Genomic DNA, 17,413 nt, shown 5'->3' on the forward strand with positions numbered 1-17,413 from the left:
GAGGGAGAGAGAGAGAGGGAAAGAGAGAGAGACATAGGCAGCTGTCTTGGTCATTATCATCCGATGTATTCCTTGTGGCGTAGACCAGGTGTGCATTGAGAATCCTTTCACAAGGCATTGCAATAATTATAATTACGGAATTGGGCAGTAATGCGGTGCTAGTCTTGATATGTTTCACTCAGGTCATGTCTGATATCGTTGGCATAAGAGAAAATCAGTGGGTGTACATCCACTGCACTTGCAAACTTGCGTGTCTCTCTTGCGACGGATGCACATGGTACTTGGTGTCTGTGTCAATTGGCTCATTCTGTGGGCGAGTGGTCACTGCCTGAGTTCAATGTCGGAAAAGGTAAGTAGCTCTAGAGTGCAGTATAGAGAAAATTATGCCAAATACGCGGTCATTAGGAGAGACTATACCAGCAACTTCGACTCATATACTTCAATATCTAATTGGATCTGTATAGAAGACGCTGCTCAGTGGTATTGGAGTTGTGGTTGATCAACAGCGTATCTTTTAGGTACATGTGGCATCCATTGGTCTTGTTTGATTGACGCTAGGCATGCAACCGGACAATGTTGGTGAAAGGTTTCATTACCAAAGAACTTGATTGGTTTGCCATTTAGCTTCCTGTGTGGCGTCACATCGTTTCCGTGGACTGGTTTAGATTCTTGCCCACGTTTCCAGGAGTTCAGCCAATTAATAGCAGCCGAAGCTATTTGAATAGCCAGATTATGTCTTCTTATCTGCTCTGCACTCCATCCGCTTGCATCAGTTAGCAATGCAAACACGTCGTCCCCTGCAAAGGCACGTGACTTCTGCAGGGAATTCCGGGAGAGCGTGAAGTGGCAGGACGAATTACCGTGAAGTTGCCACATGATCTGAGTACAATCGTAGCATATCAAGTCTTGACACTACTAGTACTTGTGACATGATCAATTCTGCTATGCTCTAATGCAGACTAGCAATAAGAGGCATTTGTCAGATCCTAGTAACCATGAGGTACTGAGATGATTCTCTTCGGCAAGCGGCTGAAGCCACCCACTCTGCAAAAAAATGCGCCAAAATTAATAATCTGTCATCTGCCTGCTCCAACTTGATTGTCCTCCTGACAAGTGAAAACCGCTGGCGTTGTCCGGCCATAAACACCATTATTGGCATCAATCCAACGCATTATTCCAACGCCTTCGTTGCTCCTCATCTCTGCAGCTCATACCAATAGGTCTGGCACGTCGAAAAACTAAAATACTCGGAGCTACAAGCTACATTTTCAGAGACAGGGAGTTGCAAATGGCAAGAAACCCAGCTTCCCTTCACCTTTGGCATCACGAGCAATGACCATTTATCAGCCAGCAATGTTTTACTAGAGCAAAAGCGCTGGCGGGAACAGAAACAGCAACGTTTCTTTCTCAGCAAAAACAAATAAAAAGGAAAGGAACAAAAAAGGATCAACACCAGGGATTCGTCCATACCCGGTACCCAGGCCAGGTGTGTACTACCCCTGGAAAGGCTCTCCCACAGATTGCAGTACAAAAGCCACGGCCAAGTGTCCCACTGAGGTGCGGTCGCTTGCCCGGACCGCTGGGACGCGGACACCTACGAAGAGCAGCCTGTGACGTTTATTTTTTATGACAGAAAATCCGCAAAAATAGTTGGGCTTGTCCCTTTAGCCTTTCGCAAATGAAACAGTGAAGGAATGAAGTGCATTCACTGACATGATCTGATGATTGATTCAGCCTATCTTTCATTTTTTCATGTTTGTATTTGAAAATTAATTGAAGCAAACTTACTTTGCAAGTAGTGGACTGTGGACGCGTCGACGATGTATTCAAGTTGCTTGTTGAGGCGTTCTTCAGTTCTTTCGCTCTCCTATCCAAGCTGTCGTCTATTTGTCCGCCAGCAAGGCGTGGCAGGATGGAGGCGAGATCTGAAATCCACAGATCATCGAATTCTTGCTCAGAAACGGAGATTCGAATCTCCAACCGTTCATAGTATGATAGATCTTGTTTGTATATTACGAGTTGGGTCACTGTCTGTGGTTGATGATATCCGACGAATATTTTCTACCAAGCATCACCATGAGCAATCGACTAATGGTCGCTCACGTTTACTTGCCACCCATCGCGTAAGTTTACTAGAAACTATACTATTATCAGCACTGACCATACATGTAGATATGGTAGTTGCAACTATTTGTTACCGGTACATGATTTTACCAGTTGCCGGGGAGAGAGAGAATGAATTATGTTTCTTCAGTCTTTATATAATTTATAGCAGGACGAAATAGTGGTAGCGACTAGCAGAAGTCCATAATTAATAATTTATTATTATAACAAGAGTATTAGAGTATTCAGCTGTGGTTATAGATCAGTGCGTGGCACACTGCCTGCATCACGCTGTCCCCGGGAAAAATTGCGGAAAAAAATCGCAAAAAACGCGGCATAATATGGCATAATTTGCGGTGAATTTGCGGTAAATATGCGGTAAATATGCGGTGAATAATATTGATGTGCGGCAATTTTCAGTGAGTATGTAGTGAAATCAATCAGTTACAAGTCTCTGGTGTAAGCACTCGTCATATTTGAGTAAAAAGCCGCCACGATGAGACGTTGCTGACCGAACAGTGCACTGTGTGTACGTGTAGTGCAACAAAAAAGTTCAAAAAACGCGGGAAAATCGCGGAAAACGCGGTCTTTTAAAAAATCGCAAAAAACGCGGAAAAAAACGCGGCCGCGGAATCGCAATTTTCCCCGGGGACAGATCACGCCCTGTACTCATGCACCATAACCCACTATCTCCTACACCTATACACACAGTTTTGCTTGATTCGTTCTAGTACAGACGTGAACTCGAAATTTTGGGTGCATAAACTTCAGTTCCGTACGAAAGTTGGTTTCGAACCACAGGGAAAGTGTGGAGTTTTAACGCAGTGCGGGAGGTAGCTGCATGGTGTTATTCAGCTGTCCCCCGTGAATTGCGCGGACAAATTTGTCAAATTTGCGAATAATTATACGGCCTAAAACACTCCATTATGCGAGGATTATGCGGCAATACGCAGGGAATACAATCATTATGCGGGCCTTCAGCATCTAGATTTCCATTGAAACTTTTAAAAATTAATTATTAGGCCAAAACAAAAATAGGCTTGTTTCCGGTCGGCAACCCCTCAAAAAGGAGACTAGGTCGGCCGGAATGAAACTTTTTTTGGATACTTTTTTTGGTTCCTCAATCGTTGTGGTATTGATGGACAAGAGCACCTACACATGTACATTGTACATATATCATGGCAAGGATCAATGTCAAAGTTGACTGTCACTGTTCTTGTACAGCATGTGGTGTATTCCTGTTTTCGTACATCCTGAGAAATCAAGCAAACAGTTCGAGTCCTTCCAGCTCCATTATTCTAGCTCGTATCGACCCCATAGGTTTTCGAGCCGACAGCTGAGAATCTCTGCTACCTTGTAGGTGTTTCGATTGTGGAATTCGGTTGAGATTTGACTGAGTTATGACTCGTTGAGTGCACTTGCACACATGGCATTGTCACCGTTTGTATACATTTGGGACCAAAAAAAGCTTCAGAATTTGGGAAAAAGTGGCCCGGTCGGGCGACCGGAAACAAGGTAATTATTTGTTTTGGCCTTATGTCGGATTCGAATTTCTTTTAAATTAACCATTCAAAAAAGTACTTTCTTTTTGCTGATCTACTCGTGTCCTGCGATTGTATGATGATTGAGAAGGCCAGGAATAATCACTGGGTACGGAACTTCACCTGCCTCGGTGGGTTCAGGCCATCGCTGTCCTCAATCTTACTGCTCGCGCTTGGAGAGCCAATACTGAAAGGCTTCAGCGATCAAATTTCTCATTTTCGATTCCGATCCTGAGAAGATATCGCTGCTACAACTTTCTCCAGACGTCGACCGCCACTACTGTACTAGTAGATAGCGACATCAGCTAGAGCAGACTATCCCTGCTAAAAGCAGCGTAGCTGAATGAAAACATGATCGAAATGGCTCAGCGCTGGTAAGACACACTTCTTGTCGTGCAGACTGCGACCGAAAATGCGGCGGGAAGGTCATTGCGCGGACTTTCCTCGCTGTTTTTTCTAAAAAATCAAGGTTTATGCGACGTCAACACGGAAGTTGTAAGAAAATGCGATTCATGTTCGATTATGCGAAAAATTCCGCGGCCGGGTAATCGCGTAATCCACGGGGGACAGATTAATGTAGTGTGTCACGCATCTGGCCCATGGTAAGGAGATCAGTCTCATACTCTTGTTTATTTTATTTTATTTTTTTACTCTCGAGTCTCCGATGCCCCGGAGCTGGTAAACAAGAAGACACCATTTGATAGTGATGAAAACGAATTAGACAGATGTAGAGTTTTGACAAATACAAGGTGACTATGCCCCAATCCATGTTTCTCTGGTGCCAGCCCATGAGTTCCCAATTAAAGGGGAAGTTCACCCTAAAATGAAAACTTCACAACTTGTAGCGAAAAATGCACTGATTCCAATGGTGAAGGTCCCAGGTTGATCAGAGCAGCCGTTCCTGAGTTATACCAGCTTGAAGTTTGGACTAAATTTGGTGACAACATGGCGACGTCATTAACTTGCCCAAACTAGTCCGGATTTATGTCTGGGAGTAGATGGGGAAACTTGGGCCATTGAAGTACTGAAGTAAAAGTACGGACTCGGATGGAGAGCCAAGGATAAATTTATAGAAAAGAAAAAGGACTAAGGAACTACCAGTTACAATGTTATCGCATGAGCTGATTGTTCAGCAACTGGTGGTGTTAGTGGACATTATAGCGTAACTTGTAGTTCCTTGGTCCTTTTTTCTTTTCTATGAAGTAAAAGTAGTTCACATTTAATGCCATCAAAAACAGCTGGTAGCACAGCAGTACCCGGCAATCACTGGTGCTGCTGTTTTCGGTCGACGTTTGCTTATGAAGCTGTGAGTAGCGGCTTATAGGTCAGCAGTCTTTACAGCAAGGATACCAGGGATGACAAGAGTGGACCTTGTGGATATAGGTAGATCTCCGATACATCTTGGCAGATAGGGCATTTGATCGTAGTTTCAAGCCTCGTACCACTTTGGGTAGCAATGTTGAGCACTCGCAATTTGGGCACTGGAGGTTGGGAAGACCCACATTGTACATCGCATCGCGAAAGCTGAGTCAAGCTCAAACATCTGTGATTAGCCAGTTGTGGTTGTGTATGATTCTCAGGGGGGTTCGATGAGGGGTTTCCTGGTTTCACAGCCGTCACATCGTATCGCAAAAATGCTTCTGTGAGTTCCACTTTACCATGATGTGTTCTCTGTCCTTGACCAGATCCGCTTGACACTTCGACAATGTATGTTTCCCGTTCTTCTGATGAATGTACCCTGGATTGGCTATGTGATTGCGTTCTTCATGTAAGTACAGTTCAGTACTAAACTGATAACAGGCACCTTTCACAGGTGTACATTTTCTGGAATCAATCCCAATGCCATGCCCATGCTCTGATAGCCTTGATTTTTACCAAGCTAGCTTTGTTTGAAAACCCCGTACAACAAATTAGGGCAGGCAACAGTTGCCTGATGATTGCGAGAGCATGAAACTTGAAGTAGCAGCAAACAAGCCTTGATTGTCCTTGTTGTTCTGTTCTGTATTACGCTCTGCCTCTGCGGTGTTGAGCACTGTCAGCACACTGGGTACATCCTCCGGTGTACTCAGTATATTAACTTGTGAGTAGTTGAGTACAATCATGTTCTCTTTCCTTTCGGCGATTGATCATTCAGTCTTGCTTGATGCATGTATGTGCATGCATGACTGTACTCTTATCAGTCAATTCTCAATCAAATTCAGCAATTCCAGGTAGCAGAGAATCTCAGCTGTGAGCTTTACAAAGAAATAGTTAATTGCATCATTCCTATGCTGGTTATTGTACCCTAGTGATTTGAATACAGCCAGCATCTAGCAATAAAGCCTGCTGGTACAGTGCAAATGTCAGAGACATTGTCAAACTAGGGAAGGTCCCTCCTGGTGATGACAGTCAATCTTTGCTTCAGACCTTTTCCTTCCTATCGTCAAAGCATGCATGGCAGGAAGCCGTGCATGGAACCATTCAGGCGCATGATGCAGGTGATGCGTGATGCAACTGGAATCGTAATCGTTTCGTGATCACCCGTTGCGGCAGCTCCAATCGTGCTCTCGGAACGATTCGAGTTTCCCGCGCGCCGGCCTCGTTCCCAGTTTGTCCCAATCGTCGCGCCCGACGGTTTGCTAATGGTCTCTAATAAGAGACGCAGAGACAGAAGACAGAGACAGAGTGCAGTGTGGATGAAACTGAGCCGTACACTGTTGGGCCCTTGCTTTGCTATGATTGCTGGCCAAAGTATGGGTGGCCATGCCTTGTATTTGTAAGACAGAGATGTAGGCGTGTACATGACTACTGCAAGATGTTTGACAGACGTGAAAAACAGGCGGAATGCGAATGTTGGTGCAGTATTTACTATTATGTTTGACAGTGCAGCGACATCATTAGTCTAAAGTCTGACTCTGAATACGGCCTGTGCTCTGTTCTTTGGTAGATTACGTAATCCAACGAAGTATCTCACTCCGTATTTCTGGAGCAAAGAAGATGAAATACAGTATGCCAAAGATAACTTCCCAATGCGCAGAGTCTTTTATACTCAAGTTGTCAATGCAGTCTTGAAATCCAAGCTAATTGATGCAAAGGAAAAACGTGCCATTTTGCGGGTAAGCGTTTTGTGTGTGTGTGCGTGCTTGTGTGTGTGTGTGTGTGCGTGTGCGCGTGCGCGTGTATCTACGTGCATATCATGTGCCCGCGGGGGAATGTGTTTGGTTGGTGTGATTGTGTATGCGGGTAGGCAGTGCTTATACTATGAGTATGATGGATAATTATTGATTTGCTTGTCACTATAAAGTCCGTCAGAATTCTTGATTGACATTGATTTTCATTAGGGCTGAAACGATTATACCGAATAATCGAGTACTCGTTTGATAACTCTAACGATCGAGCAATCGTTTAGATTACCGATTACGATTATTTTGCGTTTTTTAAATTTGTGTCCAGAAAGTACTGTAAACCCTCGTTTCATGAAGTTTGAATCAGTTTCCGCTGGGAGTATGCAGTTGCCAGGGGTATGGTTCATGTTTTGAGGTTAAATTGACTTCAAAACTGCCATGTTTCGGAGCTACCCTTTCACTAATGCAGATTTGTTGGTATTATGAAGGCATAGTTTGTGGAAACAGAGTAATGTTTGCACAGAATTATGACACTATTTGCTAACGATTATAATCGATTACTCGATCGTTAAGCTAAAGAGTAATCGATACGTGAAAATCTACGATCGTTTCAGCCCTAATTTTCATGTTCAAAAGTTGTAAAGGATTCACAAACTCCATTACAGCCCCCCTGCGCATTACCTATTCCATTGCAGCCCCCTACACATCACCTAATTCATTGCAACCCCCTACACATCACCTAATTCATTGCAACCCCCTACACATCACCTAATTCATTGCAGCCCCCTACACATCACCTAATTCATTGCAACCCCCTACACATTACCTAATCCATTGCATCCCCCTACACATCACCCAATCCATTGTAGCCCCCTACACATCACCTAATCCATTGCAGCCCCCTACACATCACCCAATCCATTGTAGCCCCCTACACATTACCTAATCCATTGCAGCCCCCTACACATCACCTAATTCATTGCAGCCCCCTACACATCACCTAATCCATTGTAGCCCCCTACACATCACCTAATCCATTGCAGCCCCCTACACCTCACCTAATTCATTGCAACCCCCTACACATCACCTAATCCATTGCAGCCCCCTACACATCACCTAATCCATTGTAGCCCCCTACACATCACCTAATTCATTGCAACCCCCTACACATCACCTAATCCATTGCAGCCCCCTACACATCACCCAATCCATTGTAGCCCCCTACACATTACCTAATCCATTGCAGCCCCCTACACCTCACCTAATTCATTGCAACCCCCTACACATCACCTAATCCATTGCAGCCCCCTACACATCACCTAATTCATTGCAACCCCCTACACATCACCTAATCCATTGCAGCCCCCTACACATCACCTAATCCATTGTAGCCCCCTACACATCACCTAATCCATTGCAGCCCCCTACACATCACCTAATCCATTGCAGCCCCCTACACATCACCTACAGTAAGATCGGGCGCCGAAGAACACCTCGCCGAAGAACACCCATGCTGGAAAACCGGCAAAATTTAAGAACAGTCCAAGCTAGAATTATCAGATTTAAGAACACTTTTAAAATTTGGAATTTCCACATGAGTGCAGTATTTAACTGAGTTACGACTACATGTACGTTGTCATACATGTACTTACATGAAGTTGCGAATTTACACGTACATCTACATTGTACATGTATGGGAGGTGAGTACATGTCATGTACACGTGTAAACAGTAACTGCTACATGTACAGTCATTCCCATTTACGACACCCACTAGTTTAGAAGTACTACATTGCACTACATGTACATGTACATGTACATGACAAACGTCATGACGTCACTCGACTCGCCGCGCGCGTGTGAATAAGAACGGTCTGGCTAGAATCAAAAATTTAAGAACTTTCCTAGGCTGCGCTCGAGCCCCTGCGTTCTTCGGCGCCCGATCTTACTGTAATCCATTGCAGCCCCCTACACATCACCTAATCCATTGCAGCCCCCTACACATCACCTAATCCATTGCAGCCCCCTACACATCACCTAATCCATTGCAGCCCCTACACATCACCTAATCCATTGCAGCCCCCTACACCTACCTAATCTGAGCACCTACTCACGTAATAGTCTCTTTGCTGCTAGAAAACTCTGAATATTGCAGCACCAAATATGTTCATGCCACTAGGTGTTCAGACTAGACCACACGTCCGTATGTTCCCCAAGCTACGCTTGAAATTTGAGTTATGACAGCACGGTTTGTACTTCTGCAGTACCCAAGTAGCTGGAAAGCCGCGACTGCTACCAGATGATTGTGATAAGTTTCACTTCAAAGTATGACCATGGCTGGCCTAGATTATCTGATCCTGATCAGGAATTCTGAAAGATGTCGCGCCGTGTCGAATGATCCCTGTGTTTTGGGAATGTGTTTTGGGAATGATCCCTGTGTTTTGGGAATGATCCCTGTGTTTTGAGAATGATCCCTGTGTTTTGGGGATGATCCCTGTGTTTTGGGAATGATCCCTGTGTTTTGGGAATGATCCCTGTGTTTTGGGAATGATCCCTGTGTTTTGGGAATGATCCCTGTGTTTTGGGAATGATCCCTGTGTTTTGGGAATGATCCCTGTGTTTTGGGAATGATCCCTGTGTTTTGGGAATGATCCCTGTGTTTTGGGAATGATCCCTGTGTTTTGGGGATGATCCCTGTGTTTTGGGAATGATCCCTGTGTTTTGGGAATGATCCCTGTGTTTTGGGGATGATCCCTGTGTTTTGGGAATGATCCCTGTGTTTTGGGAATGATCCCTGTGTTTTGGGAATGATCCCTGTGTTTTAGGGATGATCCCTGTGTTTTGGGAATGATCCCTGTGTTTTGGGAATGATCTCTGTGGTTTGGGAATGATCCCTGTGTTTTGGGAATGATCCCTGTGTTTTGGGGATGATCCCTGTGTTTTGGGAATGATCCCTGTGTTTTGGGAATGATCCCTGTGTTTTGGGAATGATCCCTGTGTTTTGGGAATGATCCCTGTGTTTTGGGAATGATCCCTGTGTTTTGGGAATGCCTGTGTTTTGGGAATGATCCCTGTGTTTTGGGGATGATCCCTGTGTTTTGGGGATGATCCCTGTGTTTTGGGGATGATCCCTGTGTTTTGGGAATGATCCCTGTGTTTTGGGAATGATCCCTGTGTTTTGGGAATGATCCCTGTGTTTTGGGAATGATCCTTGTGTTTTGGGAATGATCCCTGTGTTTTGGGAATGATCCCTGTGTTTTGGGGATGATCCCTGTGTTTTGGGAATGATCCCTGTGTTTTGGGGATGATCCCTGTGTTTTGGGAATGATCCCTGTGTTTTGGGAATGATCCCTGTGTTTTGGGGATGATCCCTGTGTTTTGGGAATGATCCCTGTGTTTTGGGAATGATCCCTGTGTTTTGGGAATGATCCCTGTGTTTTGGGAATGATCCCTGTGTTTTGGGAATGATCCCTGTGTTTTGGAGATGATCCCTGTGTTTTGGGAATGATCCCTGTGTTTTGGGAATGATCCCTGTGTTTTGGGGATGATCCCTGTGTTTTGGGAATGATCCCTGTGTTTTGGGAATGATCCCTGTGTTTTGGGGATGATCCCTGTGTTTTGGGAATGATCCCTGTGTTTTGGGGATGATCCCTGTGTTTTGGGAATGATCCCTGTGTTTTGGGGATGATCCCTGTGTTTTGGGAATGATCCCTGTGTTTTGGGAATGATCCCTGTGTTTTGGGAATGATCCCTGTGTTTTGGGGATGATCCCTGTGTTTTGGGAATGATCCCTGTGTTTTGGGAATGATCCCTGTGTTTTGGGAATGATCCCTGTGTTTTGGGAATGATCCCTGTGTTTTGGGGATGATCCCTGTGTTTTGGGAATGATCCCTGTGTTTTGGGAATGATCCCTGTGTTTTGGGAATGATCCCTGTGTTTTGGGAATGATCCCTGTGTTTTGGGAATGATCCCTGTGTTTTGGGAATGATCCCTGTGAATGATCCCTGTGTTTTGGGAATGATCCCTGTGTTTTGGGAATGATCCCTGTGTTTTGGGGATGATCCCTGTGTTTTGGGAATGATCCCTGTGTTTTGGGAATGATCCCTGTGTTTTGGGGATGATCCCTGTGTTTTGGGAATGATCCCTGTGTTTTGGGGATGATCCCTGTGTTTTGGGAATGATCCCTGTGTTTTGGGAATGATCCCTGTGTTTTGGGGATGATCCCTGTGTTTTGGGAATGATCCCTGTGTTTTGGGAATGATCCCTGTGTTTTGGGAATGATCCCTGTGTTTTGGGAATGATCCCTGTGTTTTGGGAATGATCCCTGTGTTTTGGGGATGATCCCTGTGTTTTGGGAATGATCCCTGTGTTTTGGGAATGATCCCTGTGTTTTGGGGATGATCCCTGTGTTTTGGGAATGATCCCTGTGTTTTGGGAATGATCCCTGTGTTTTGGGGATGATCCCTGTGTTTTGGGAATGATCCCTGTGTTTTAGGGATGATCCCTGTGTTTTGGGAATGATCCCTGTGTTTTGGGAATGATCTCTGTGGTTTGGGAATGATCCCTGTGTTTTGGGAATGATCCCTGTGTTTTGGGGATGATCCCTGTGTTTTGGGAATGATCCCTGTGTTTTGGGAATGATCCCTGTGTTTTGGGAATGATCCCTGTGTTTTGGGAATGATCCCTGTGTTTTGGGAATGATCCCTGTGTTTTGGGAATGATCCCTGTGTTTTGGGAATGATCCCTGTGTTTTGGGGATGATCCCTGTGTTTTGGGGATGATCCCTGTGTTTTGGGGATGATCCCTGTGTTTTGGGAATGATCCCTGTGTTTTGGGAATGATCCCTGTGTTTTGGGAATGATCCCTGTGTTTTGGGAATGATCCTTGTGTTTTGGGAATGATCCCTGTGTTTTGGGAATGATCCCTGTGTTTTGGGGATGATCCCTGTGTTTTGGGAATGATCCCTGTGTTTTGGGAATGATCCCTGTGTTTTGGGAATGATCCCTGTGTTTTGGGGATGATCCCTGTGTTTTGGGGATGATCCCTGTGTTTTGGGAATGATCCCTGTGTTTTAGGGATGATCCCTGTGTTTTAGGGATGATCCCTGTGTTTTGGGAATGATCCCTGTGTTTTGAGAATGATCTCTGTGGTTTGGGAATGATCCCTGTGTTTTGGGAATGATCCCTGTGTTTTGGGGATGATCCCTGTGTTTTGGGAATGATCCCTGTGTTTTGGGAATGATCCCTGTGTTTTGGGAATGATCCCTGTGTTTTGGGAATGATCCCTGTGTTTTGGGAATGATCCCTGTGTTTTGGGAATGCCTGTGTTTTGGGAATGATCCCTGTGTTTTGGGGATGATCCCTGTGTTTTGGGGATGATCCCTGTGTTTTGGGGATGATCCCTGTGTTTTGGGAATGATCCCTGTGTTTTGGGAATGATCCCTGTGTTTTGGGAATGATCCCTGTGTTTTGGGAATGATCCTTGTGTTTTGGGAATGATCCCTGTGTTTTGGGAATGATCCCTGTGTTTTGGGGATGATCCCTGTGTTTTGGGAATGATCCCTGTGTTTTGGGGATGATCCCTGTGTTTTGGGAATGATCCCTGTGTTTTGGGAATGATCCCTGTGTTTTGGGGATGATCCCTGTGTTTTGGGAATGATCCCTGTGTTTTGGGAATGATCCCTGTGTTTTGGGAATGATCCCTGTGTTTTGGGAATGATCCCTGTGTTTTGGGAATGATCCCTGTGTTTTGGAGATGATCCCTGTGTTTTGGGAATGATCCCTGTGTTTTGGGAATGATCCCTGTGTTTTGGGGATGATCCCTGTGTTTTGGGAATGATCCCTGTGTTTTGGGAATGATCCCTGTGTTTTGGGGATGATCCCTGTGTTTTGGGAATGATCCCTGTGTTTTGGGGATGATCCCTGTGTTTTGGGAATGATCCCTGTGTTTTGGGGATGATCCCTGTGTTTTGGGAATGATCCCTGTGTTTTGGGAATGATCCCTGTGTTTTGGGAATGATCCCTGTGTTTTGGGGATGATCCCTGTGTTTTGGGAATGATCCCTGTGTTTTGGGAATGATCCCTGTGTTTTGGGAATGATCCCTGTGTTTTGGGAATGATCCCTGTGTTTTGGGGATGATCCCTGTGTTTTGGGAATGATCCCTGTGTTTTGGGAATGATCCCTGTGTTTTGGGAATGATCCCTGTGTTTTGGGAATGATCCCTGTGTTTTGGGAATGATCCCTGTGTTTTGGGAATGATCCCTGTGAATGATCCCTGTGTTTTGGGAATGATCCCTGTGTTTTGGGAATGATCCCTGTGTTTTGGGGATGATCCCTGTGTTTTGGGAATGATCCCTGTGTTTTGGGAATGATCCCTGTGTTTTGGGAATGATCCCTGTGTTTTGGGAATGATCCCTGTGTTTTGGGAATGATCCCTGTGTTTTGGGGATGATCCCTGTGTTTTGGGAATGATCCCTGTGTTTTGGGAATGATCCCTGTGTTTTGGGGATGATCCCTGTGTTTTGGGAATGATCCCTGTGTTTTGGGAATGATCCCTGTGTTTTGGGGATGATCCCTGTGTTTTGGGAATGATCCCTGTGTTTTAGGGATGATCCCTGTGTTTTGGGAATGATCCCTGTGTTTTGGGAATGATCTCTGTGGTTTGGGAATGATCCCTGTGTTTTGGGAATGATCCCTGTGTTTTGGGGATGATCCCTGTGTTTTGGGAATGATCCCTGTGTTTTGGGAATGATCCCTGTGTTTTGGGAATGCCTGTGTTTTGGGAATGATCCCTGTGTTTTGGGGATGATCCCTGTGTTTTGGGGATGATCCCTGTGTTTTGGGGATGATCCCTGTGTTTTGGGAATGATCCCTGTGTTTTGGGAATGATCCCTGTGTTTTGGGAATGATCCCTGTGTTTTGGGAATGATCCTTGTGTTTTGGGAATGATCCCTGTGTTTTGGGAATGATCCCTGTGTTTTGGGGATGATCCCTGTGTTTTGGGAATGATCCCTGTGTTTTGGGGATGATCCCTGTGTTTTGGGAATGATCCCTGTGTTTTGGGAATGATCCCTGTGTTTTGGGGATGATCCCTGTGTTTTGGGAATGATCCCTGTGTTTTGGGAATGATCCCTGTGTTTTGGGAATGATCCCTGTGTTTTGGGAATGATCCCTGTGTTTTGGAGATGATCCCTGTGTTTTGGGAATGATCCCTGTGTTTTGGGAATGATCCCTGTGTTTTGGGGATGATCCCTGTGTTTTGGGAATGATCCCTGTGTTTTGGGAATGATCCCTGTGTTTTGGGGATGATCCCTGTGTTTTGGGAATGATCCCTGTGTTTTGGGGATGATCCCTGTGTTTTGGGAATGATCCCTGTGTTTTGGGGATGATCCCTGTGTTTTGGGAATGATCCCTGTGTTTTGGGAATGATCCCTGTGTTTTGGGAATGATCCCTGTGTTTTGGGGATGATCCCTGTGTTTTGGGAATGATCCCTGTGTTTTGGGAATGATCCCTGTGTTTTGGGAATGATCCCTGTGTTTTGGGGATGATCCCTGTGTTTTGGGAATGATCCCTGTGTTTTGGGAATGATCCCTGTGTTTTGGGAATGATCCCTGTGTTTTGGGAATGATCCCTGTGTTTTGGGAATGATCCCTGTGTTTTGGGAATGATCCCTGTGAATGATCCCTGTGTTTTGGGAATGATCCCTGTGTTTTGGGAATGATCCCTGTGTTTTGGGAATGATCCCTGTGTTTTGGGGATGATCCCTGTGTTTTGGGAATGATCCCTGTGTTTTGGGAATGATCCCTGTGTTTTGGGAATGATGCCTGTGTTTTGGGGATGATCCCTGTGTTTTGGGAATGATCCCTGTGTTTTGGGAATGATCCCTGTGTTTTGGGAATGATCCCTGTGTTTTGGGAATGATCCCTGTGTTTTGGGAATGATCCCTGTGTTTTGGGAACGATCCCTGTGTTTTGGGGATGATCCCTGTGTTTTGGGAATGATCCCTGTGTTTTGGGGATGATCCCTGTGTTTTGGGAATGATCCCTGTGTTTTGGGAATGATCCCTGTGTTTTGGGGATGATCCCTGTGTTTTGGGGATGATCCCTGTGTTTTGGGAATGATCCCTGTGTTTTGGGGATGATCCCTGTGTTTTGGGAATGATCCCTGTGTTTTGGGAATGATCCCTGTGTTTTGGGGATGATCCCTGTGTTTTGGGAATGATCCCTGTGTTTTGGGAATGATCCCTGTGTTTTGGGGATGATCCCTGTGTTTTGGGAATGATCCCTGTGTTTTGGGAATGATCCCTGTGTTTTGGGGATGATCCCTGTGTTTTGGGAATGATCCCTGTGTTTTGGGGATGATCCCTGTGTTTTGGGAATGATCCCTGTGTTTTGGGAATGATCCCTGTGTTTTGGGAATGATCCCTGTGTTTTGGGAATGATCCCTGTGTTTTGGGGATGTTCCCTGTGTTTTGGGAATGATCCCTGTGTTTTGGGGATGATCCCTGTGTTTTGGGAATGATCCCTGTGTTTTGGGAATGATCCCTGTGTTTTGGGAATGATCCCTGTGTTTTGGGAATGATCCCTGTGTTTTGGGAATGATCCCTGTGTTTTGGGGGTGATCCCTGTGTTTTGGGGATGATCCCTGTGTTTTGGGAATGATCCCTGTGTTTTGGGAATGATCCCTGTGCTTTGGGAATGATCCCTGTGTTTTGGGAATGATCCCTGTGTTTTGGGAATGATCCCTGTGTTTTGGGGATGATCCCTGTGTTTTGGGAATGATCCCTGTGTTTTGGGGATGATCCCTGTGTTTTGGGGATGATGCCTGTGTTTTGGGAATGATCCCTGTGTTTTGGGAATGATCCCAGTGTTTTGGGAATGATCCCTGTGTTTTGGGAATGACCCCTGTGTTTTGGGAATGATCCCTGTGTTTTGGGAATGATCCCTGTGTTTTGGGAATGATCCCTGTGTTTTGGGAATGATCCCTGTGTTTTGGGAATGATCCCTGTGTTTTGGGGATGATCCCTGTGTTTTGGGAATGATCCCTGTGTTTTGGGAATGATCCCTGTGTTTTGGGGATGATCCCTGTGTTTTGGAATGATCCCTGTGTTTTGGGAATGATCCCTGTGTTTTGGGAATGATCCCTGTGTTTTGGGAATGATCCCTGTGTTTTGGGGATGATCCCTGTGTTTTGGGGATGATCCCTGTATTTTGGGAATGATCCCTGTGTTTTGGGGATGATCCCTGTGTTTTGGGAATGATCCCTGTGTTTTGGGGATGATCCCTGTGTTTTGGGAATGATCCCTGTGTTTTGGGAATGATCCCTGTGTTTTGGGGATGATCCCTGTGTTTTGGGAATGATCCCTGTGTTTTGGGGATGATCCCTGTGTTTTGGGGATGATCCCTGTGTTTTGGGGATGATCCCTGTGTTTTGGGAATGATCCCTGTGTTTTGGGAATGATCCCTGTGTTTTGGGGATGATCCCTGTGTTTTGGGAATGATCCCTGTGTTTTGGGAATGATCCCTGTGTTTTGGGAATGATCCCTGTGTTTTGGAATGATCCCTGTGTTTTGGGAATGATCCCTGTGTTTTGGGAATGATCCCTGTGTTTTGGGAATGATCCCTGTGTTTTGGGAATGATCCCTGTGTTTTGGGAATGATCCCTGTGTTTTGGGAATGATCCCTGTGTTTTGGGAATGATCCCTGTGTTTTGGGAATGATTCCTGTGTTTTGGGGATGATCCCTGTGTTTTGGGAATGATCCCTGTGTTTTGGGAATGATCCCTGTGTTTTGGGAATGATCCCTGTGTTTTGGGAATGATCCCTGTGTTTTGGGGATGATCCCTGTGTTTTGGGAATGATCCCTGTGTTTTGGGGATGATCCCTGTGTTTTGGGAATGATCCCTGTGTTTTGGGGATGATCCCTGTGTTTTGGGAATGATCCCTGTGTTTTGGGAATAATCCCTGTGTTTTGGGAATGATCCCTGTGTTTTGGGAATGATCCCTGTGTTTTGGGAATGATCCCTGTGTTTTGGGAATGATCCCTGTGTTTTGGGAATGATCCCTGTGTTTTGGGGATGATCCCTGTGTTTTGGGGATGATTCCTGTGTTTTGGGGATGATTCCTGTGTTTTGGGAATGATTCCTGTGTTTTGGGAATGATTCCTGTGTTTTGGGATGTTATTCTTTTAAAAGTACCCCAGTTGATGACAGTTTGCTGCTTTGTGCACTTCCTTTTTCACAAGTTGTATACGATTTCAACAAGAAAAAGCATTTCTTGCAAACCTAGTACATGTTATTTCTTCGTGAATTGCACCGCGTGTGGCGTGTAGCTATTGAAATGTTCTTCCAATCATTTCTCTCTCTCTCTTTCTCTCGATACAATGGCTGATTTTTTTATTTCATTTTGGCCGATAGGTGTTTTAAGAGGTGCTGTGAAGAAGTATTGTGCTAGTTGTGTCATCGACATGTTGTTGTACCGGAAAGCAGTATCACTCATGCAGTTTGAATGGTTCCACTTGGCGCTGACCAACACTGGTGATGACCCTTGATGATTGGGGGGGGGGGGGGGGCTTAATGAAGCATTCACAGTGGTCAATATTTGTGTGTTTGCCTGTTGCTGTTCTGTTTCCAGGTGGTGAAAGGTGATGTTCACTCAGCTGACAGCCTG

The 17,413-nt window shown here is 45.2% G+C and overlaps 1 protein-coding gene across 1 annotated transcript in view; it reads left to right on the forward strand.

Moving 5' to 3' along the window:
• The first annotated feature begins 1,754 nt into the window (after window positions 1-1,754).
• LOC135821252 (uncharacterized) overlaps window positions 1,755-17,413 on the forward strand; it is a 23,654-nt gene continuing 7,995 nt past the window's right edge. The window contains exons 1-4 of the mRNA XM_065334316.1: window positions 1,755-2,123; window positions 5,330-5,412; window positions 6,571-6,739; window positions 17,378-17,413. The exon at window positions 17,378-17,413 is cut by the window's right edge and continues 54 nt beyond it. Of these exons, the coding sequence (XP_065190388.1) occupies window positions 1,821-2,123; window positions 5,330-5,412; window positions 6,571-6,739; window positions 17,378-17,413 (591 nt within the window). The 5' untranslated portion in view covers window positions 1,755-1,820. The remainder of the gene's footprint in view (window positions 2,124-5,329; window positions 5,413-6,570; window positions 6,740-17,377) is intronic.

The sequence above is a fragment of the Sycon ciliatum genome, chromosome 1, assembly GCF_964019385.1.
Source record: "Sycon ciliatum chromosome 1, ocSycCili1.1, whole genome shotgun sequence".
NCBI lineage: Eukaryota > Metazoa > Porifera > Calcarea > Leucosolenida > Sycettidae > Sycon > Sycon ciliatum.